Source organism: Capra hircus, chromosome 3 (genome assembly GCF_001704415.2).
Source record: "Capra hircus breed San Clemente chromosome 3, ASM170441v1, whole genome shotgun sequence".
NCBI lineage: Eukaryota > Metazoa > Chordata > Mammalia > Artiodactyla > Bovidae > Capra > Capra hircus.
Genome location: NC_030810.1, coordinates 25805573 through 25828571, shown reverse-complemented (window position 1 = coordinate 25828571; position 22999 = coordinate 25805573). Strand labels below are relative to the sequence as shown.

The following is a 22999-nucleotide window of genomic DNA, read 5'->3' as shown; positions in this document are numbered from 1 at the left end:
AATGCAGGCATCAATTTAGATAACTTGAAGTGATATTCTCCTTACGGTGATGGGTATTTGTTAGTGCTATTGTTAAGTCCAGTGGGGCTGATGTCTCCAGCCCACCTAGCTTCCCAACCAGCTGGGATGCCCCCACCTCACTCCTTCACTTATAGGCCTTGCCAAGCCTGTCTTCCATACTTGCCCCATGGTGGCTGGCGCCCCCTCCTCACTATGGTGCCATGCCTCCAGCCCTTTGCTCACACTCTGTTCCCCTTCAGGGACTGCTTTATCTATCTAGTCCTCACTTCAGGGCCATCATACCCAGAAAACTTCCTTGATTGCCCCACGCTCACTTCTTGGTCTCGTCAACCCCCAGTGATGCCCATGAGCGCAGCCCTGATGACTCTGGTTGTCAATGCCTCTGCCTCGTGTAGCCCTCAGGGCAGGCCCAGGCCTGGGTCCAGTCTCTTTTCCCCAGGGTCTAGCCCCAGGTCTGGAGAGGTCACCGCAGACCCGCCTCACCACAGTTAAGGGGAAGGGTGCTGAGGCTGCCAGAGAAGGGAATATGTGCCTCTGTGTTTCTGTCTGTGCATCTTTCTCTCCAGGTAGACTGAGGAAGCAGAACCTCTTTCTTGATGCGGGTAGAGATGGTGGTGAGAGTGGGAGTGGGGTGTGCACAGAAAGGGAAGGTAGGCTCTTGTCTCTGAAATTGTTTAGAGATGGACAGAAGCCAGGACAATGGACTTGATTCCCTGGGGCTGAGCTGGTGGGCACTGGCTTAGGCAGAAACTTGGGTTAGAACCCATGCTTGGGCATGTGACCTTGGCCAGGTCACCTCTCTCTGTGCCTTAGTCTCTCTTCTGAAGTGGAATAATAATTCCACTTCACAAAGCTTTGTGAGCACTCAAGGAGAGGACAGCAGTTAAGTGCCTGGGGCAATGGGTACTCATAGCCTTTTCGCTGATTCACTAGCAGAGATGAATGGACTGAACCCCACTCATTAGGCTAATCCTTGGGTGCAAAGGCAGACACCGTCCCCACCTCATGAAGTGGGGTCTTTTTGGCTTTATCCTAAAGGTGAAGACAGTAAAGGCTTTCAGGTCTGGAAATGACATAGTCAGATTTGGGTTTTAAAAAGATGCCTTTGGCTATTACATTTATCCTTTAACATACATTCCTGAGGGTCTGCTGAAGTAACAAATCCCTCAAGCCAAGGGAGCTGAAATCAGGCTGGTAAATAAGATGAAGCCACAGCAACCTGGTGGTATTTACAAGCTACAGAAACCTAGAATCTTGAGTTTTAATGACACTTAAGGAATGGACTTCCCTGGGAGCTCAGTGGTAAAAGAATCCACTTGCCAGTGCAGGAGAGGAGGAAATGAAGGTTTGATCCCGGGTCGGTAAGATCCCCTGAAGAAGGAAATGGCAACCCACTCTAGTTTTCTTGCCTGAGAAATCCCATGGACAAAGGAGCCTGGTGGGCTCCAGTCCATAGGGTGGCAGAAGCGTCAGACATGACATAGTGACTAAACAACAAGAACCAGGAATGGGAGATAAGGACTTGGGGCTACCCAACAGTGTGAGGGGTTGGAACTTATCCTCCCTACCCACCCCGCCACTACATGAATGTGCCACCCTCAAGGGTGTCTTCAGCACGTAAGGATACTGACTAGGAAAAAAATACCCACACACCACAAAGGGAGTTCTGAACCACAGTTCTGGTGGGGACCAAGGGGCTCCCTAGAAACTTATACATACCAGTCAGCTCTCACACAAATTTCAGGTTTGAATATACATTACCTCTGTGGTCCTGAAAATGCTAAACCAAAAGAGTAACATAAGTAGTCTTAGGGTGGTAGCACCACAGGGAACTTGGCTGAAGTGAATGAAAATGCTCTCTGAAGAAGTGGGTTCTCATTTCAAAATCCCTTTGGGATCAGTCAGATAGGAGCTTGTGGTAAAATTATGAAACATACAAGGAAACGAGGTGCTGTGAGCAATAGATACCAGAAGCAAGAAATAGCAGGATTAGAGTCTACGATCCAGGGAGGGTGGTGGGAGGGGTCAGGGTTGGGAACTCATGTACACCTGTGGTGGCTTCATATCAATGTATGGCAAAACCAATACAGTATTGTAAAGTAAAAAAAAAAAAAAAATAAGAGTCTACGATCCCAGAGTGATGAGACACTGTGATTGTGTTTAAAATGTGGAAAGAAATCAAGATGGACTTGCAACAATAAGCAGAGAACAAAATACTGCCAAAAATGACCAAGCAGATTTGAAAAAGAACCAAGTAGAATTTTATGAAGATGAAAAATAAAATCATTGAAATTAAAAAAACTCAGTGGACAGGATAAGCAGCAGATGAGACATACTTAAAGAGAATTAGTGAAATGAAAGATATAAAGAAATTACTCCACATCTAGAGTGAGTGAAAGAGATGGCCAAGAAGAGAATGAAGAGAAATGAAGCACAGAATAAAATGAGGTAACAGAGAGAGGAGTTAGGAATGGACAGGAGTAGAAGGTGGAGTCTCCCATCAGACCTAGTAGAGATGGTAATGGCCTGGACTGGAGGCCACTGGGTATAGAAGGAGGTGGATTAAGAGATTTTCAGGAGGTAGAACTGATAGGGCTTACTGATGGAGCAGATGACGGAGGCCAGCGGGAGGATGTGTCAAGGATGACTACTAATATTTCTGGCTTGGGAAACTTGATAGAGGGGTATTGTTTATTGAGATGAGAAATCTGGAGAACAGATTTGGGAGAAGAAACCGTTTTGACCAAAAAACATACTTCATTTTGCCTGGGAGGTTCTGCCGATGCATCACAGAGTCCTTACAGCTGGGCCTTAAGATAGGTGTAGGACTATATCTGGTGGAGAAGGAACTTTAACTTTTAAGGATCTTTTTGCAGTAAGATCGTCAAGACTCTTTTTGGAATCTTCTCTACGTAAAAGAGATGGAGAAGGCAATGGCACCCCATTCCAGTACTCTTGCCTGGAAAATCCCATGGACCAAGGAGCCTAGTAGGCTGCAGTCCATGGGGTCGCTAAGAGTTGGATGTGACTGAGTGACTTCACTTTCACTTTTTACTTTCATGCATTGGAGAAGGAAATGGCAACCCACTCCAGTGTTCTTGCCTGGAGAATCCCAGGGATGGGGGAGCCTGGTGGGCTGCCGTCTATGAGGTCGCACAGAGTCAAACATGACTGAAGTGACTTAGCAGCTACGTAAAAGAGACCCCTTGAGAAGAAACATTCACAAGAAATCAGGACTTTGGGGATCATCTCTCATCTTTTAGATGGAAACAGGTTCAGAAAGATAAGGCATTTGCTCTCAGAACCCAGGGCTCTTCATTTATTCATTCATTCATTTGTTTGTTCATTCATTCATTTACTGACAACCTATATTTATCAAAAGCCCATTTTGTACCAGATACTAGTTGCTGGTGATACAGTAGTGAGCAAAATGAAGATTCCTGCCCTCAGGAAGCTTATATTTTAGTGGAGGGAGACAGATAATAAACCCAAAAATAAGTTAAAAAAAAAAAAGGGTCACAGAGTGATAAGAGCTATAAAGAGGTATAGTGGTTAAGACTCTGTGCTCCCAATGCAGGGGGCTGGGGTTCAACCCTTGGTCAGGGAACTAGATCCCACATGCCACGACTAACAGCTTGCATGCCACAACCAAAGACCTCGCACTCCACAACAAAGACTGAAGATCCTCATGCTGCGAATAAGACCTGTGCAGCCAAATAAAAACAAATATATTTTAAAAAGAGGTGTAAGGACTGGAAGGAGGCCAGGAATACTGGAGATGCTATTGGCTAAGGTGGCTCTGGAATGTAAGGCCCCCTGGGCAGCTCTGACAGGGTGGCTGCCCATTCCAACCCATTGTGACAGGGCCTCTGGGGTTCTAAAGTGCAGGCCAGAGGAGGCCAGGAGAAGGCCTAGAGAAGAAGGAGGAAGAAAAGGACTGAAGTGGGACTTAGTGGGTGGCTGTCCCCCCTAAGTGGGGGCAGAAAAGTCTAATGGGTCAAAAGGGGCATGGAAGGTAAGATAAACTTATTCCTGAGGCTTCCTTGCACCAACCCCCAACACTATCCTCATCCCCTTCCCAATTCCCCCACTGGGTCTCAGATGACATTCCCCTTCCACTCCCCTCTCCTACCTTTAGGAATACTCAGAGGTAGGTTCAGATTGTCCTGTGTCCTAGTACAGAGGGGGCAGCCTGGAGGAGCTCATGACGCATCCAAGGATCACCAGGCAGGTCAAATGGGCGCTGGGAGGCTCTGTTTCAGCCAGGACAGTTGAGCCTCTTGACAGAGGCTCTGTTGAGAGCTTCCGGGTCATGCTTGTGTCTCTCCCACCAGGACTCCTGTGAGTAGCCTCCATGAGGCCCTGGACCAGTGCATGACCGCCCTTGACCTCTTCCTCACCAACCAGTTCTCAGAAGCACTCAACTACCTCAAGCCCAGGTGAGGCTTAAGCCCAGATTGGGGTGGATGATGTGTGTGTGTGTGTGTGTGTGTGTGTGTGTGTGCGTGCATGTGTGCACATATGTGAGTGTAGGGATGGGGGTGTTAGATGGAGAACCAGAAGTCTTACGTGAGAGGAATCCGGTGTACCTAAATGTCTTCAGCCTTCTGGGTCACTCTGACCTCTGAGAATTCCATAAAAATGGCTCAGGATCCCCATTCCACAGCCATGAACAGCCAAGCCCTCCTCAAGGTCACCGTGACTTCCTTCTCCTCAGGTTCTTGCGGCTTCTTCCACTTTGATTTCTTGGTCCCACAGAATCCAGCTCCAAAACAGCCCCTTTTAGTTATTTTCCTCCAGAGTACTAAAGACTTGAATTGCTTTCACTGAAGCCTTTAGGGCAAATAATGACAGTTAGTAGTTTAGCCATTTCTTCTAAATAATACACTTGGACTGCTCTTTCCTTACTTACCTCTTTTTTCAGTTTTTTTTTTAAACTGAAATAAAGTTGAGATATAATTCACATACCATAAAATTCACTCCTGTTACTTTTTGCTTTTACAAATCATCTAATGGTTGCAAGGGGCTTCCCAGGTGGCTCAGTGGCCAAGAATCCCTCTGGAAAGCAGGAGACATGTGTTCGTTCGCTGGGTCGGGAAGATCCCCTGGAGAAGGAAATGGCAATCCGTTCCAGTATTCTTGTCTGGGAAAACCCATGGACAGAGGAGCCTAGCGGGCAATAGTCCACGGGGCTGCAAAAGCATCAGATATGACTTAGCAACTAAACAACAAATGGTTGACAAGAATTTAGCTTTTCTTAAACCCCTGCCCTACCTCCCTTCCTTCCTCCTCCGCCTATTATTATATCACAATATCTGGCTAAATTAGTAATCAGTGTTTTCATTATTATAACTATGTTATTATTATAATTATGCTCATCACAAAGATAAGCCTTACCTTGTAAGATTATATTTTCTTTTTGTAGTTAATAATTGTCTTGTTTTTTTATTTGCCTAATTTGCTATATGTTTATCCTGAGCTCTTTATAGCCACTCCATGAAGTCATGAGGTTTTCTCTAAATACTCACATATATCAGGGAAACCCTCTTAGTCCCTCCTTTTTCTGGAAACCTGTTCCCTGGAGGACAGGCCTGTTTACTGGCCACCTTCCAGCTGGCTCCTGGAATCCCCTTTACTTCTCTCCAGTTTGCTTGGCCTGGCTTTTTCTCTCACGTCCATATCCTCCCTCCTTTGGTTACAGCGCATCCTCTAGAAGTTTCCTAAGAGAGAGTTGCATGAATATAAGCTTTCCTGCTCAGAATTTTGAAGGCATTGTTTTCTGCCCTGTTTCCTGGCAGGTACTGTAGCCAGGAGAATCCTAATTCTTCTTCCATGGCATGGGATCTTTTTTCCTTCTCCAGACATGTTTAGGATCTTCTCTCTTATTCCTGCAAATCTGAAATTTTGCAATGATGTGCTGGAGTGTACGTCTGTTTAATTAGTATTTTTTAATTTGAAAACTCAGTTCTAGGAAATTCTCTTGTATGATCCTTCCATATTCTGTTTCTCTTTCCTGGACTTTACGTCAGCCACTAGGCTTCCTGGTCCAGTCCTCTTCTGAGCTATTTATCTGTACCCTCCCCCCTGCATTTCTTTATCTTTTTTCCCCCTGATTTTTAGGAAAGTTCCTTAACCTTATCATTAAATCCACTGACTTTTCTTTTTTGTGTGTAATTATATGATTAATTCCCTAGTACTCCTCAATGTTTTCTGAATGTTCTTTTTTCCCTAAAACATCTTATTCTTGGTTTATGGGTGCACTGTGTTCTTTATATCTATATTTAAAATATGAGTGTCCTGAGGATGGGGCCTGGCATGTAGTAAGCATTCTAATGAGTATTTATTGCTGTTATTATTATCACAGAATGATTATCTCTTTTAAAAATATTTTATTTTTTTCCTACATAATCTTGGCTTTCTCAGTGTTTCTTTTTTCTTTAAGAGGGAGAATCCTCTCCCCGTGGTGGGGAGGGGCTTTCCTGAGACACCCATGGTCCCTGGCTGGCTGTCTGGTGATATTTAAGAGCAAGTTCACTCAAAATCCAATGGGAGGGTCTGGCCCAAGTAGCCTTGTGATTGGTGGGATCAGCTTTTGGATGAGCTGGCAGAGAGCGGGCCCCAGATGTTAGCATTTCAGGAAAAGAACCCTGAAGAGCCCCCCTCCACGCACACCCCCCCCACTACCTTCCTCTATGTGGGCAGAGAGCCCTGGCAGCCTGGGTCCGGGGGTTGAGATGGGGTCGGGGTAGGGTCTAATCACATCTGCCGCCTGCTGGCCTAATCCCCTCTTTTCAGCTCTGGGTTGTCCTCTGCCATAGCTGGCTCCCCCAGAACCGCCCTCCCCGCCAGCTCCCCCGGGAGAGCGAGTGCTGGGGCAGGGCTGCTGCTTTCCTCAAGCCAGTCCTGTTCAGTTTCTCTGGACCTGACTGACCCATCGCTCTCCTGTCTGGGGTCAGTGGCCCAGCTTCTGAGGGGGCAGTTCCGGGCCTTGGTGGGCATGAGTCGTACAGCACTCCGTCTGGTAGCAGCCCTCACACCTCAGCCCACCCTCTGAGAGGGTCTGGCTTGAGGTGGGGCAGGACCAGTTCTGCTCAAGAGTGTGGCCACTGTCTGAGGCAGGCCAGGCTCCATCCTGCCCCATCTCTGAGTACCTTCCAGTACTTCTGGAAGGCTCCTTGGCTCCCCTTCCCTCCTGGCCACTACCTGTCCCTAAGCAGCTTCTCTCTGCCACTTCACCCCCCCAAAGCCCTCCTCCCCGCTGAAGCCCCCTCCTCCTTGAGGGGCTGCCTCGCCTGCTCTCACCTCAGGAGGGTACTTTCCTAGAGAGTCCTGAATTCAGGCCCCTAGAGGCAGCACAGAGAGAACAGTCTTCCTGTGAGGCCACCTTTGCCTCATTCAGGAGACGCTGTAGCCTCTATCTCAGCACTTGCCCCATTCTAAAAAAGGGTCTTTCCTTTCTTTCTGCATTTAAGAGCCTCCCCCTCCACCAGACAGTGCTCGTCATTAGCGTACACCCCACCCCTTCTTGTGACAACCAAATAATCTTTCCAGAAGGGAGGTGTGGGGAGGCACAGGAAATATCTTTCTCTATCACTGTGAAGAACCACTGGTCTAGAGAAAATAATTCTTGCTATAGCATGACCTCCCCTGCCCAGGCATAGCCACTGAAGCTGTGAAAGACGCTGGGGGTCAGTTTCATTCACTGTTCCTATTGTACGCACAGTGTCTCACTTGCTGTTAGCCGTACTTTGCCCTCGGGGAGTAGCTGGGCTCACCAGGCTTCCCACTCCCCCCCCACCCCCCAGTTTTTGCTTTCCCTTTGTCATGTCTTTGAGTAGCTTCTAGTTTATGTTACCTTACTCCATGTCTGCCCCTGAGCACTGTCTCTGGAACATGGTCACTACTCCACTCTTTTGATGGAAAAATTGGTCATGGCTGATGAAATCCAGCCCCGCTCAGCTCTACAAGCCACACTGTGCCTCCAGGCCGTCTTGGGTCTCAAGCAGGTGGAGGAGTGTATCTGGCACCAAGGCCTCACGCCTGCCTCCTCTTCCAGGTGGGAGGGAAGGAGGTAGAACAGGGGTGTGCGTGTTGGGGACGGGGTGGTGTGCACTGTCCTGGGATTCCTTTTCTTGAATGTTTACGTGGGATCTTGGTTGCGGCACGTGGGATCTTTTGTCACAGCTTGAGGACTCCCTAGTTGTGGTGCAGGAGCTTCAGCAGTTGCAGCACCCAGGCTTAGTGGCTCCATGGCATTGCAGTTGCCGACCAGAGATTGAACCCACGTCCTCTGCCTTGCAAGGCGGATTCCTATCACCTGGACCACCAGAGGAGTCCCCTAGGATTCCTTTGAGAGAGGAAGCCAAGTCCCCTGCTGAGAGTAAGGGCCCAGGCTGGTGGTGGGGTGGGTAGGGGGTGACAGGGGTTGAGGAAAAGTTGATGAGCAGTGTGATGGGCTGAGGTTGGTGATCCCGCTCAGGATGCACCTGTCTGTGTAGTGGCGGCTTCCTCCCTTATTGCGCGGTGGCAGCGCTGTGGAGAGAGCAGGCGGTTTCTTGTTTTCTGGGCCCAGGCTCCTAACCAGTGCTGCAGGGGGCTGGAAGGCTCAGCAGTGAGGGTTTTGACAAGAGAGTGGTGACATGAGGAGGCTTGAGGGGTCAGGAAGACAGGACAGGCTGGAGGATCGGGCAGTGGGAGTGATGAGAGAGTGCAGAGGTGGGGAGCCTGTGGTTGGGAGGGTGAGTGTGTCATGCAGGCCTCCAGAAGCAGAGCTGTTCTGTGGGTTGATGATGAGGTCAGGATGCGGCAGTTGGGCACCCATGACCATTTCACTTGGCAGCGCCTTGTGAGTAACCTCGTGTGCATGGCAGCAGGTGGGGTGCTGGGGCCACAGGACTGAACAAGGTATGGGCTGCTCTCAGCACTCCTCAGGGAACCAGTAAAGGGTGGTGCTGAGAGTTGTACGAGGACCCCAACTCATGTGGGAAGGGGCTGGTCAGGAAGGCTTTAGGCCCAGCCCCGTAACTTCCAGGGTGCATTGCAACATGCAAATGTAGAATCCTTTGTTCAAAAATTATTAAGGATTTCAAAACAATGACAGCAGAGCATTAAACCAAGCATGGACCCCTGTGTGACTGCACAGATGGCATACCCGTGAAGCCAGCCCTGGAAGTCTTCCTGGAGGAAGTGACATTTAAACTGAGATAGGCTGGATGAGGAGTCAGCTAGATAAGAGAGAGCATTTCCAGGCAGAGAAACAGCCTGTGCAAAGGCCAGGCAGAGAACAAGGGCCTAGTGTATTTGAAGAACAGAGACACTCAGCCTGGCAGGGGTGGGGAGAGCTGGAGTAGGTCCCAGAAGGATGAGGGCTGAGTGATGGGAGGTAGACTGGGGATACAACTGCCCCTGGAGGTGAGTGAGCTGGAGAGAAGGGCAGCAAGGTGGGTCTGAGAGGCGCTGGGGGGCTTCCATGAGGATGAATGAGAGTGGCTTGGAGGTGGGGGGCTCTGTCTGCCTTCCAGCCTAGAACAGCCTCATCTAGAGAGGTCCTCTGGAAGTCAGGGTTTAGATTGGGACTGCAGGGAGATCCCCAGAAAGAGCAGTAGGGGTGGGATCAGAGTCAGCCTGATGGTGAGAACAAAGATGGCTAACAAGTAGCTGACAAGGGCCCAAGTCATGGCTACTGGCAGGAGGAGGGAAGGGCTGGAGGCCACTGGGCTTAGTGGACCTCCAGGTGGCCGAGGAGTCCCCGATCCCAACGTACAGCTCTTCTGATGGATCTTCAGTGCTCTCCTTCTCTCGACAGCTGGTCTAGGCCTGGCAGAGACCCCGTGGGCATTGTGTCCTAGAGCTGGGTCTGGCTCACAGGGAAGGGGATCATTGCTTCCAGCGGTCCAGTCACCATAGGCACAGATAAGAACTTTGTGGAATGCAAACTAAACTTGGGGTGCCTGAGGTCTTGGGGGGCTGTGTTATACCTCTGTGCCCTGAATCCCAGTCCAGACTACAGACTTGAAATTCCACTTTGCCTGCCAGCTGCCCAGGCAGGGTCCCTCCTACTGGGCTGGGCAAGTGGAGCTGAGTCCTGGGCCTGGGACCTGAGGGTAAGGAGGATGAGAGTTAGACAGGCCTGAGGAAGGGATTTATCTGGGATGTGGGTCTTTGTGCTGCCAGGGAAACCCTTCCTAAAGGAGAAAGTTTTTATGCAGGGCAATGACCCTTGACCCTGGCAGGACCCAGAGGGACTTAGACTTATATTTATTGAGCATCGGCATTGTGGCCCCGGACTGGATACCCAAAAGTCCTGGGAGAGAATTATTGTGTCAATTTTACAGAGGAGAAACCTGAAGCTCAGAGATGCCTATAGAACTCACCAGGATCACACAGCTGGTAACTAGTGCCTGTGTCTGAGATATTCTGGAGCTTGAGTTCTGTCCCCACGACAGGCTGTGACTTCCTTTCCACACGCCACTGCCCTCCAACAAGCGGTTCTAGCAAAGACCTGGGAGGTGTCCTGACAGCTACTAGGATTGGTTCTCTTCATAAACTTTTGACTTCTGAGGATAATATCACCTGAGAATCACCCAGAAGTAGAAAAGCAACTTAATTTACAGAGGTGTTTTATGAATGAGAAAGGCAGGAAAATGTGTGAAGTTGTATACTCTGTAACAGTCTATAAACAGCCTATAAACCTTAGTCATCTCTGCCTCCTGTGAAGTTCCCAGCATAAGCCTGGCACTGAGGAGTTTGGAAAATAATTAACAAGGGAGTGTAGGGAAGGGAGTGAAGACTGCTGCAGCGTCTACTCTGTGCGAGGCTAGAGCACTCCCTGGCCAGTCTCATGGGGACTCTGGTGGACCAGCGTTATTGTCCCCGTTTTGCAGAACCATAAGTCAAGGCCCAGATGTGTTGTGACTTCCCAGGTACAGAGAGGGGCCGGGTCCCATCCTTCCTTGCCTGTTGCTCTCTGTATGTGTTAGACTAAATGCCGTCCCTCTCTCTCCAACAGCCTTTAGATGAGAGGTCTGGGACCGTGGAGGAGCAGGGAGAGAGGAGGGGGAGGCTTCCTGAGTCCAGCTTGCACTGTCACATGGGTGCTAAGACAGAGATAAACACACAGCCCTGTTCTTGAGACGCCCGCCATCTAGGAGAGAGCTGAGTGTCTGTTGGCGTAAGCTCAGCGTGGTCCTCACCTCAGGCATAGACGCATGCTCCCTGGAGCAGGAGCCCCTTGAGGCGTTCGAGCACCTTTACAGACGAATCGGGGTGTGGGGTAGAGAACGGGCATTTCATGCTGTGGGAACAGCAAGGACAAAGGCCTGCAGGAGGGAAAGGGTGGAATTTTCCTGAGGTAAGCGTGTATGGTTCAGTGTGGGTAGACTTGAATGTGTGCAGATATTGAGGCAGGAGCAGAAGTGATAGGAGAACTGGGCTGAAGAGGTGGGCAGGGCCTCAACCCCCAGAGTTATCTCATGGGAGGTGGAAGCCCCAGGTGGGCTCAAGCAGAAAGCGGTGTGGTCAGGTGATGGGATGGGGAGAAGCAGGAGGTAGTGAGGCCAGGGGCGTTCAGACACAAAGATGGGTAAGCCCGGGGTGGGGTTTGAGGATAAAGGAGGCCCTGCGGACAGCACTTGGGCTTGGCCTGTGGTGGGTAGGGGAGAAGGCGAAAGATGGCCCTGGTGCAGGGAAGTACCACCTCAGGTCAGCATGCTGCTGCTGCCATCTGAATGAATGTATAGATGCTGTATAGAATGAATGAGAAACTGAAGCTCAGATTTGGAGATTCACTTAGGGCCATGCAGCAGGAAGAAGAGGAGCTGGGATCCGAGGCCGCCTGAGTAGCAGTGGAAGGGTCAGCTGTTGGGCGAGTCCATTCTGCTCTCTGGACCTGTGTCCTCGCCATGCACGATGGGGGAGGGGATAGTGAATGATGACATGGGATCAGCTATCTTAAAGTTCTAGGGGTTGATGCTTTTATGTCCCTTCTCTCTGGCAGAACCAAGGAAAGCATGTACCACTCGCTGACTTACGCCACCATCCTGGAGATGCAGGCTATGATGACCTTCGACCCCCAGGACATCCTACTTGCTGGCAACATGATGAAGGAGGCTCAGTCGCTCTGTCAGAGGTCAGGTCCACGGGGCAGGCAGGGATGAGGCATTGTGAAGCATCCGTTTGTCACTTTGGCCTATCCCAGTGCCTAAAATGCCACTATTAGTCCTGCTCCTTTTGGCTGAAAAGTGTGTCCCCATGTGCTCAAAGCTGTCCTTGTTGGCGCTGCCTCAGGAGCCACATTGTCTGACCTGGTCACTGAGGGCTTCCAGGGCCAGACTGGATTGGGAGGAGATGAATCCTGGCTGTGGTCATGTAATAATTCTCTGACCTTGGGCAAGTCCCTCTCTGGACTCAACTTTCCTCATCTGTAAAATGGGTGTGATGATAGAGTTGTTGTGGGAACTGCATTGTTGGTGTTCAGTGCACATTAACTGCTTGAATGCATGAATAAACAGACCCTCAGTGTTTGTGCACAGGTAGAGTCATCATTCACTGGGACACACTCCAGCCTGACCTAGGCCAGTTCCTGTGCTGGGCTCTGTTCGCCCAGACAGTCATCAGACCCTGGCCCCTCTGATGCCTGAACGGCCTGATCAGGGAGACTCAGGCACAGACAGTGACAGCTCAGCGTGATGCAGGGCAGCTCATAGGGTCGTGGGGGTCCAGCCTGAGGAGCAGGAAAGGCTTCCTGGAGGAGGTGACATCAGAGCTGGGTCCTGTGGGGTGACGAGGAACAGGTCAGGTTAGAGGCGGCAGGGGAGGGGGCTCCATGCAGAGGCAGCAGCAGGGGCAAGGGCATGAGAAAGCCTGGATTTGGGGGAGTTTCCAGGAGCTAAGTGTGTGGAGTCCTCTGGGAGGGGCAGGGGATGCTGTTGAAGGTGCCTGAGCCCCCTGCTCACCTCCCTGAATGATATGAGGCCCTGTTTTTCTCTGCAGGCACAGGAGGAAGTCCTCTGTAACAGATTCCTTCAGTAGCCTGGTGCACCGCCCCACTATGGACCAGTTCACAGAAGGTGTGGCATCCAGGGTGTCCTTTCAGCCCGCTGACGCCAGGCTGCCTGGTTCCAGGCCCGGGAAGGGGCAGGAAGGGGCAGTTATCCTCCTCATTGTCACCCAGGGGGCCGAGCCCTGGCCCAGGCACTGAGACATTGATGGGTCAGACCTGGGGCCTTTTGAGGACTGGTCTCATGTGTGGGGGTGGGTGGGGAGCAGGTAAGGCTCAGTTACCTTACAGCATTACCTGCTGAGGCCTGCAACTTGAGGAAAGAAAATGCTGTCAAAGGAGCTGTCACTTTGCTCCTCAGGCTAGGGTGGACTTAGGGCTGTGTGTGCAGTTAGGTTTAGTGGTTTAAAGACCATAGTGATCTCAGGTGCCCCAGAGGGGACTGTGGTTTTAGAGCCTGACACCCTGTGACGAAATAGCTGGGGGCAGTAGCAGAGAAGGTCTGGGCTGCCAGAGCCACACTGCATCTTTGTGCCATGACCGCAGTCCTAGAGGCAGCAGCAGCCAACCATAAGCACTTGGGGACCCTTCAGCGGGGGTGGAGGGCAAATGGCCATCCCCACCTCGAGAGCCCTCGATGGTTCCAGCACAAAACATTGCCCTCGATGGTGTCCCTCTCGTTCAAGCTTGCTATGGCTCCGTGCTGCCCACAGGCCCAAATCTGTAAGTCTTCACCTGTGTGTAAGGCCCTTTCAGCCAGACTTCTGCCCCTCATTTTCCTTGTCCCTTCAGTCTCTCCCCACTTCACCCCATTTCAACCTTCTGTGGCTCAGCTGTCCCCAAGCATCAGAGTTGTTTGACTTTCCTGGGCCTCTGCCAAGAAAGCTCTTCCTGCTTCATGCTTCCATCCCATTTTCAACTCAGATATCCTTCTCCTGGAAGTCTTTCCTGACTCCTCCAGCTGTGTCAGTTCTCCTTCCTCACTCCCACAGCCCGTGGCTTCCCTGGTTTCATCCGTTCATCCCAGTGCCCTAGGAGTGTTGGTGCACAGCGCCTACAGTGAGGCCTGGAGGGCAGGAGGACAAGGCCCAGGGCCCTGCGCTGGCTTCTAGGGGGATGCAGGCATGGGCAATGTAAGCTAACTGGGGACGTGTTGAGTACCCTGTGTGAAGGAACCTGGTGATGGGACTCAGGAGGCAGTGGGCAGGTGCTGACTCGGGCTCCCTTTGCCTTTTGGGAAATGAGATGAGGAAGTGACCCGAGTCTCCTGCCAAGAGTTCCAGGAGGCTGCAGGGCTTTGGTTTTCTCCCCGCAGAGGAAATCCACGCTGAGGTCTGCTACGCAGAGTGCCTGCTACAGAGAGCGGCCCTGACCTTCCTGCAGGTAGGAACCCGCTGCCTGTACAAGCATCCTGGGGGTTTCAGAGGGCGGAGCACCACATCTTAGCCTGAAGGATCTAGAGAAGCCATGACCTGTGGTTGATGCAAGGACCAAGGCACAGTTACCCCAGCACTCCTGGCCCTGGGCAGGCTCAGTGGCAGAGGTGACGGGCTTTCCCTCTCCACAAGGGGTACACGTGTCCCCACCCAGTGACAGGATGCACGTCCACCTCGTGACTGCTGGTTTTCTGCTGCTTTTGTGTCACGGGTTCAAATGTCAATCAAAGCCTGACATTTGATTTATTCAACAGACAAGTTGGAATGAATCAAACTTGATTCATTCAAGAACTTGACTTGTAGCACCTGCAACGCACCATACTTTGTATATACATTGCAGGGTTGTCGTTTTTACATACCTTATACCCATTACATATTTGTTTCTGCCTACATTTGCATATTTTATTTAACCATCACCTCAAGCCTGTGAAGGGGAAAATTAGGGGGAAGGACCCACCTTCTCAGGGTCATATGGCTAACAAATGGCAGAGTTGGGGTTTAAACCAGATCTGGCTGACTCAGCCAAGTAGGAAATGGCAGCCACTCTAGTATTCTTGCCTAGAGAATCTCAGGGACAGAGAAGCCTGGTGGGCTACAGTTCATGGGGTCACAAAGAGTTGGACACGACTAAGCACATGCCTTCTGGCTGACTCAGAGCCTGTGCTCTTCACCATAGAGGAAATTGTGAGACCCTTTGGTTTTACCAAAAAGCCAGGATTATAGTTATAAATATATGTGCGTATGCATTCAGTCCCTTCAGTTGTGTCCAGGGATTGAACCCGCGTCTCCTGCATTGCAGGCAATCATCATGTAAACAGGTATATTGGGGTGGGAGAGGCACATATAAATTTTATTGTTGGGGTGTTCTTTATTTTTGTTAGTGATATTTCTATCTTTTTGGACCTTGGATGATTAGAATTTGATTTATCTTAGTTCTTCATGAGGATCACCATGAATGGCCTTTTATTTCCTTTGTTTGTATACTCTGTTATTACACCTAATACCTAAACACCCATGAACCCCACCCCCACCCAATCAAAGAACAGAACCCTGCTGACAAGCCTCCTTGCCTCCTTGCCTCCTCCCTCCCTTCCCCCCAGGGAGACCACTACCTGGAGTTTTGTATGTATCATCCCCACCCTATTTTTTAAAAAAATGGTTTCTCAGCTTCCTATTCATGTCTGAACACCAAATTGCTATGTTTTGGTTGCCTTGGAGTTTCTTAAGGCCTCAAACTGTGTGGGACTTGCTTTCTCTGCCCAGTCGCATAAGGCTGTGTTTAACACTCCCTGCTGTGAACATGCCAGTTTGTTTATCCCTTCTCCGGCTAAAGGACATCTGGGTGTTTCGGTCCTTGGCTACTGTGAACAGTGGTGCTATGAGCCTTCTTGAAATACATCCACTTTTGCTGGGTGTATACCTGGGAGCGGAACAGCCAGGTGGACTGTAGGTATTGGTGCTTCTTTTTTTTTTTCCTGCATTGTGCGGCATGTGGGATCTTAGTTCCCCAGCCAGGGATCAAATCCATGCCCCCTGCAGTGAAAGTGTGGAGTCTTAATCGCTAGACCACCAGGAAAGTCCCCAGGTATTGGTGCTTTAAATTACAAATGTGATAAATACCTGCTTGTTGTTAAAAAAAAAAAACCACAATCCCAAACCAAAAGTCTCCCTTCCTTCCCCACAGTTCCTCTACCTGGAGGAAACACGGTTAACTGGTGGGAGCATCTCCTCCAGGCCTTTCTCCAAGCGCATAGTTCATGTACATGTGAGCCTGGTAAAGGAGGCTATGGTCCAGCCCTGGGCATTTTGGAAGGCTTGTTTGGCAAGCAAGACGCTCGTCTTAAGTCCCCAGGATAGAGTGGGGAGGTCTAGTTTAGCTGACCTCGGACCCCTACCCATGCAGGGCCCCTCATAAAGTGAGGCCCAGGGAAAGCAAGGAAGGATCTGAAGCCTTGATGATCCTCTCAAGCCTGTGGCTAGGCACCCAGGCCTGGCTCTTAGCAAGTCTCCCTCCTGCAGGACGAGAACATGGTGAGCTTCATCAAGGGCGGCATCAAAGTTCGAAACAGCTACCAGACCTACAAGTGAGTGGGACTGGCCTGGGCTGGGGGATGTGAGGGTTGGGGGGCACAGCAGAGCACAGCATCTACTATCCTGTGCCCCTCAAGCTGCCCTGTGGGAGGCAGAGGGTGCTGGCTGGAGGCAGGACACCTAGAATGCTGTGTGACTTCACATTTCTGCAACCTCAGGACCTCCGTTTTCTGGAATATTATTCCCCTGGTTTTCTGGGTGTATCTGTTCATTTGGTCCCCCCAAGTGCTGTCTTTGTGCCTAACTCTGAACTAGGGAAAAATAAGACATATTCGGTACAAGCAGCTCGGTCTGGTTGGGGTAGGAGAAAGATGCAGAAACAATCATTTTGAGGACAGCAATATAATTCCTACACATCCGTAAGGCCCCGTCCAAATGCCACATTCCCCATGAAGCCTTCCTTGAACCCTCCAATATGTAGAAATGGTGCTTATACACACACACCCCCTCCCCAGACTGGGAGCTCCTCGAGGGCCAGATAGGTTATTTCCATGCTGGCCCAGCACTGGGCCACACATAGGGCCGTATTTATGGAGTGAAGATTGAAGACTTAATCCAGAGCACTTCTGCCCAACATGGTCCTGCAGTCCTTGTCTGTAATTCCCAGACCAGGAAAGCTCTGAAAGTAATTAACCCTCCCTCCTGCCCCCAGTTTGGCATTAAAACTCCTTTTCCATTAAAAGTTGAATTGACTTGAGACTGTTGCCATTACTTTGCCCACTTAATGTGAGAGTTTCCCTGTGGAGACACTGTGAGGTTGATTTCAAGGTGTTCCTGGGATATAACACACCATGGCGTATATGGATGCCAGCTCCCTTCTGTGGTCTCTGCTGGAATTGCTCAAGGAAACCAGATGTGTGTTCTGGCCCCGCCAGGCTCCCTACCTGCTGCCAGAGTGATGTTTTCAAAGCACAAACCTTGTCAGGTCACTCCCTGCCAACTCCCAAGACCTCTCTTGCTCTTAGGATAAAGTCCCAGGTCTTTGCCGAGTCACTCCTGGGAGCTCCGTTTGTTCTTGTAACCTCATCTCCTGCCCCACTCCGCCTCAGACATTTGGGCCTTCCCTCAGTTTTGCAAACATACCAGCTCATTCCTACCTCAGGGCCTTTGGACATGCTGTTCTCTCTGCCAGGAACATTCTGTGCAGGCTAGCTCCTTGTTCCTCAGGTTTCAGCTCAGATGTCAGCCCCTTAAAGAACCCTTCCCAGCACCCCAAATGAGGTCAGGCTCCAGGGTTCCCCCTCTTCCTCTCAGTGACTTGATGGGGGTCCGTCCCTGAGAGGGGAGAGTTGTGGAGATAGCAGCTTGACGGCTTTGTGCTCTGCCGTCCAGAGAAGCTCAGTCAGTGTTTGCTAAGTGAATGCTCTTAAGATGCTCATGGCCTGCGGAGGAGGCAGGTACCTCTTTAATTTCCCTGTCCTGCCCCAGGCAGACTGGCATATGTGTGTGCTCAGAGCTATGGGTGACCAGAAGGAAGAGGGTTGGATTCTGACCAAGAAACTCCAGAAAGACTTCCTTAAGGAGGTGCTGTTGGAGTTAGCCCAGTGTTCCTCATCTGGGGCCAGTTTCCCCGCCACGAGGCAACGTCCAGAAACATTTTGCTTGTCATACTGGGAGAGGCTGCTCCTGACAGCTAGTGAGTGGAGGTCAGGAATGCTGCTAAACTTCCTAGGATGTGCAGGACAGCCTCCACCCCCCGCCCCCAATCTGAACAAAGAATTATCCAGTTATCCAGCCTAAACTTATCGGTAGTACCAAGGTTGAGAGGCTGTTCTAGACAGAATGCAGAGCACAAGTCAATGCCTAGAGGTCAGATGAGGCGGGTGTGTGAGAGCTGATAGAGCTGAAATTCAAGAGCAAAGACTGTGTCATTATGGTGGGAGATGGGGCTAGAGGTTCCTCGAATATCGGCTCTCTGGATTGCCAGACAGTTACACATCCACCACCAGGGAGTTCTGAGGTCAGTAAGAAGTGGGGGCCACTTGGCCCCAGCTGGAAGGGGACCCCGCCCCCCAGCTGTGGCTGAAACAGGCTTTACCTCCCTCCACAGGGAGCTGGACAGCCTTGTGCAGTCCTCACAGTACTGCAAGGGGGAGAACCACAGGCACTTTGAAGGAGGGGTGAAGCTCGGCGTGGGCGCCTTCAACCTGGTGAGTGGGCGTGCCTCCCCGTGTCCAGCATCTGGGTTCAAGATTAATCTCCCCTGTACATCACTGGCTACACTGGGTCTCTGCTGGGCTACTGTCCTGGGCCCCAGTGATGAAGCAGACACACTGCCAGCCTGGGGGTAACTCACAGCTGGGGTGGGAGTGGAGGCTGGCCATGGCTCCACGGTCCCTTCTGTACGTTTCTTCCTGAGGCAAGTTGAAGCTTGAAATCAACTATGGCGACAGTATTTATAGCACCAGAAATTGACAAACACAAGACATCAGGGCCTTTTTTACCCCAGAAAGCTGGTGGTTAAACATTGACCAGTGGCTGGGAAGGAGACAGGCCTGGAAACAACTGGTGACCCATGGGGAACAGAAAGCCAGGACTTCTTTCTGGGGGAGTTGGGGAAGGTTCCAGGAAGCGGGGAGTATTTGAGCTGGAACTTGAAGGATCCACAGGTCAGGGAAGTTTTCCAGGTGGAAAGAGCATTCTAGGCAGAGGAAACAGTGTGAGCTGAGTCAGGGAGGCTCAGAAGAGGTGTGCCTGCTCCTGGGAGGAGGAGCTGCTCTTGGATGACTTGGACTCCTGGCCCTGGGTGGCCAGGGACTTACCCCAAAGTGTGTGTGGTGGGCGGCAGCTCCTCACCTATAGGCAAAGCCTGTTCAGATGGGGATCCCTGCCCCTCTCTGGGTTTCAGATTCCTCATTTGTAAGATGGGAGCAGTGATTCTGGCCCAAGTGCTGAGAAATACAAGCTGCAGAGTGCATCAGATACTTTAGCAGGTTGTAGCTGGACTGTCTTGGGTTCAAGAAGTGGCTCCACTTCTGATCTGTGGAGCCTTGGGCATATTCTGTCACTTACCTTATGCCTCTGTTTCTCCCTCTGTCAAACATAGCAGTAAATCCCTTCTTTGCAAGACTGTTCCGAGATTCAATGCAATGACAGAGATCCTGGTACAAAGCAGGGATTAAGTGTAATAACAATAGCTAACTGCTAGGTGCCACCTCTGTTATGGGCTTCATGTGTATGAATGTGACCCATTTGGTAGGGGCTATTTTTATTTCCATTTTACAGATGAAGAAATTGAGGCAGAGAGAGGTGACCGAGCTGGGAGTGGTGAGGTTAGGATCAAGACGCAGTCTTTTCCTTATTGTCATGCTGTAGTGCCTCTGTCCATCAGTGGGAGCTGGGGACGGCCTCATGGGCATTCCAGAGATGGACCTGCACCTCAGGGATCACCCCCAGGACTGTGGAGGTCTGCATTTGGGAGGGGTGGCCCCCACACCTCATGGGTTTGCCTGCCTCTCTCTTCAGACGCTGTCCATGCTTCCTACCAGGATCCTGCGGCTGCTCGAGTTCGTAGGGTTTTCAGGAAACAAGGTAACCACCTCCCTCCTGGGGCTCCCAAGCCTCAGCCCCAGGGGCGGAGCTCAGCTGGTAGGGTGTGGCTGAGGGGCTGTGGGGCCTTAGCACCAGCCCTGGCTCAGTGCTCCGCTCGGTGTGAGACCCTGGACAAGGCCCAGGCCTCTCTAGGCCTCAGTCTGCTCTCCTGCAAATGAGACCAGTGATTGCTACCAGGCTCTTCTCAGGGTGGAGAGGCTCTAGGGTGAGGATGGGTATGAAGAGCGGCTCCTGAGGTCCTTTAGGGGCCTGGGGTCATCATCTCTATGTCTGGTAGGTGTTAGGAACCTGGTCCTTCTCTCAGATAGCCTTGAGCAAGTCCCTCCCCTTGGGACTTGTCTGGGAGATGCCCATGGGGAGCCCTGCTGTGCACTGGGCCTTGAGGTGGAAACCAGAGGACTCAAGAACCCAGAGGCTTTACTGAGGGCAGGAACCTGAGTGCCAGGTAGCAGATCAGGGAGGGCTGCCTGGTGGAGGAGACCCAAAATGGTACAAGGAGCATTAGCCTGGAAGTCAGGAGCCCTGGGTCTGTCTAGCCTCATCCTCTTCTTCCTGTGACTCTGAACAAAGACTACTGACTGACCTCTCCACTGGTCAAATCAGTGTTTCTCCAGCTTAGACTTTCTCCAGCCTTTCCTGATTTTTTGCCATGTGCACAGACCTCTATATTATTATTTACATATTATTTTTCTCAAAGGTGGTTCTTATTTTTTTTACTTAAATTTATTTAAAGGAAACATTACTACACAGAGACCCCATATTATGTGGCATGGTAAGAGCATGATAGTAACAATTAATACTACAGGACCAAGCAGTCTTCCTTGGTCCACCAGATTGTGTAGCCTGTTTCTCTCTGTAGCCTGTTTCTCTCTGTGTGAAAGACAGCTTAGAGCAGGGTGATGCTGCTCGCTCCAGCACCACACTGAGGCTTTCTCCTGTACCCTGAGGACAGTCGAGTACTGGGAAGGGCTGCTCCTCCCTGGGACCCTCTGCTTCTTCTCGCCTGTCCCAGGACATGTACAGGCTTGGCTGCCATCTGTGGTCCGTGGCCTGGGCCCAGGGAAACACTCATTAGAGGCTCTGAAAGTCCTCAGTTTTTTTTTTTTTAATAAGAAGGCCCTTTGGTCCTGAGTAGGATCTCAGGATGATGATGGAAGAACATGAGAAAGTCTGAGAGGTGGGACAGGGTAGCCTGGCCAGGAAGAGAGGGTGGCAAGGCCGGAGCAAGAGGGGCCTCCTGCACCCACCAGCTCCAGCTTTGTCTTTGTCCCAAAGTCAAGGGGGTTGTGGAGGGTTTGCAGCTGGGGTGAGGCAAGTCAGATGTGTCTATTAGAAAGATCAGGAACACACTCTAGGATAGGCAGTGGGGCAGAAACTGCTGGTGGTGATACAAGCGTAGTCTGGCTTCTTGCTCCTCCCCAGGCAGGCTCTGGAGCCTTCTCCTCCTGGCAGCCTTCCCAACCTGCAGTTTCTATGGCCCTGTCTGTACCCTGAGCCTGTGGTTAGGATTATCTGCCTCCTTGTCATTTCTACTCCCCGACCAGACTTGGGGCTGCTCAGGACCTTGGCGCCTGAGCAGGTGGCTATAGGGAGGAATGGGGAAGGGGCTATTAGGGAGGTAGGGGACGCTGTCGCCTTTGCCCTTGCTGTGGCATTGGGGTCCTCTGCCCCCAGCAAGATGGCTGAGGCACTGAGAGGGATGGCCTCTTGTTCCTGGTTGCGTGGCCTCCAGGGCTCCAGGCTCGGAGCCCAGCGCTGTCTGGCCCCTTCCGCAGCAATGTTGCCCTCACAGCTGTCCAGGGACCTCCCTTCCCCTCCCCTGCCCCAGGTCGCGGGGTAGAGCTGGGGGCCTCGGGCCTGGCTGCCTCAGCTGTCCCCGTCTTTCCCCCAGGACTACGGGCTGCTGCAGCTGGAGGAGGGGGCATCGGGGCACAGCTTCCGCGCCGTGCTCTGCGTCATGCTGCTGCTCTGCTACCACACCTTCCTCACCTTCGTGCTTGGTAGGAGCGCCCTCCCAGTGAGCGCCGGGGCCTCTGGGCTTTGACTGCCTCTAAGGGCAGGGGTGAGAGGGCAAGGGGCTGCTGGCCCCCAGGACTGGGGAGGGGGCCCTGAAACCAGAAACAGTAGAACCGCAACTGTCCAGGGGCCTGGACACTCACTTCTTTACAGTGTGACTGGGTTCCAGACTCGATTTTCTCATCTGTGAAATGGGGGTGGGTCCTGCCCACCTTGTAGAGGGCATGAGGATGCTGTCAGCCCTGGGGTCTTATTCAGTCCTCACATCACCCTGGACACAGAAGAGTTATCATCCGCATTTCACAGAGCAGAAATGGAGACCCTGAGAAGCCCCTGGCAGTTTGCTGGGAGGATCACCAGGGAGGATGGTGATGAGTCCTGTTGTCCCCCACCTCCTTCAGGCACCGGGAACGTCAACATCGAGGAGGCAGAGAAGCTCTTGAGACCCTACCTGAAGCGATACCCTAAGGTGAGCCTCACCTCCTGGCAGACACCTGCAGCCCACATGTGCCCTGTGGACCCCCACAAATCCAGATACGTGTCATTGTAGGGCGCCATCTTCCTGTTCTTTGCGGGGCGGATTGAAGTCATTAAAGGCAATGTTGATGCGGTAAGTAACGGGTCTGAGCCAGTGCTGGAGGCCCCTCAGGTCTTCTAGGTCAGTGGGACTGCAGACACACAGACAGGGGACAGGCAGACCAGGAGGAGGCCTGAGAGAAGACCCACGAAGGGAGCGGGCCCAGGAGTGGCACTGCCAACGACGGGAGAGTCTGGGAGGGCGAGGGAGGAGGTGGCAGTGCTGGTGAGTGGGATTGGCAGGGAGAAGGAGGGATACAGCGCCCTTGAGTAAGGCAGAGAGGCGGGAGGGTCCACTGTCCAGGGCAGG

General features: G+C 51.5%; 1 protein-coding gene across 3 annotated transcripts in view; it reads left to right on the top strand.

The window, feature by feature from the left end:
* Positions 1 to 22999, top strand: part of TTC39A (tetratricopeptide repeat domain 39A) — a 51842-nt gene that overhangs the window by 13499 nt on the left and 15344 nt on the right. For 2 of the 3 annotated variants that reach the window (XM_018044048.1, XM_018044051.1), the window contains exons 2-11: positions 4356 to 4460; positions 12017 to 12148; positions 13012 to 13088; positions 14334 to 14401; positions 16474 to 16538; positions 18596 to 18695; positions 20011 to 20076; positions 21989 to 22097; positions 22515 to 22582; positions 22664 to 22723. In XM_018044048.1, the coding sequence (XP_017899537.1) occupies positions 4356 to 4460; positions 12017 to 12148; positions 13012 to 13088; positions 14334 to 14401; positions 16474 to 16538; positions 18596 to 18695; positions 20011 to 20076; positions 21989 to 22097; positions 22515 to 22582; positions 22664 to 22723 (850 nt within the window). The remainder of the gene's footprint in view (positions 1 to 4355; positions 4461 to 12016; positions 12149 to 13011; positions 13089 to 14333; positions 14402 to 16473; positions 16539 to 18595; positions 18696 to 20010; positions 20077 to 21988; positions 22098 to 22514; positions 22583 to 22663; positions 22724 to 22999) is intronic. The other variant, XM_018044054.1, reaches the window with a different exon arrangement.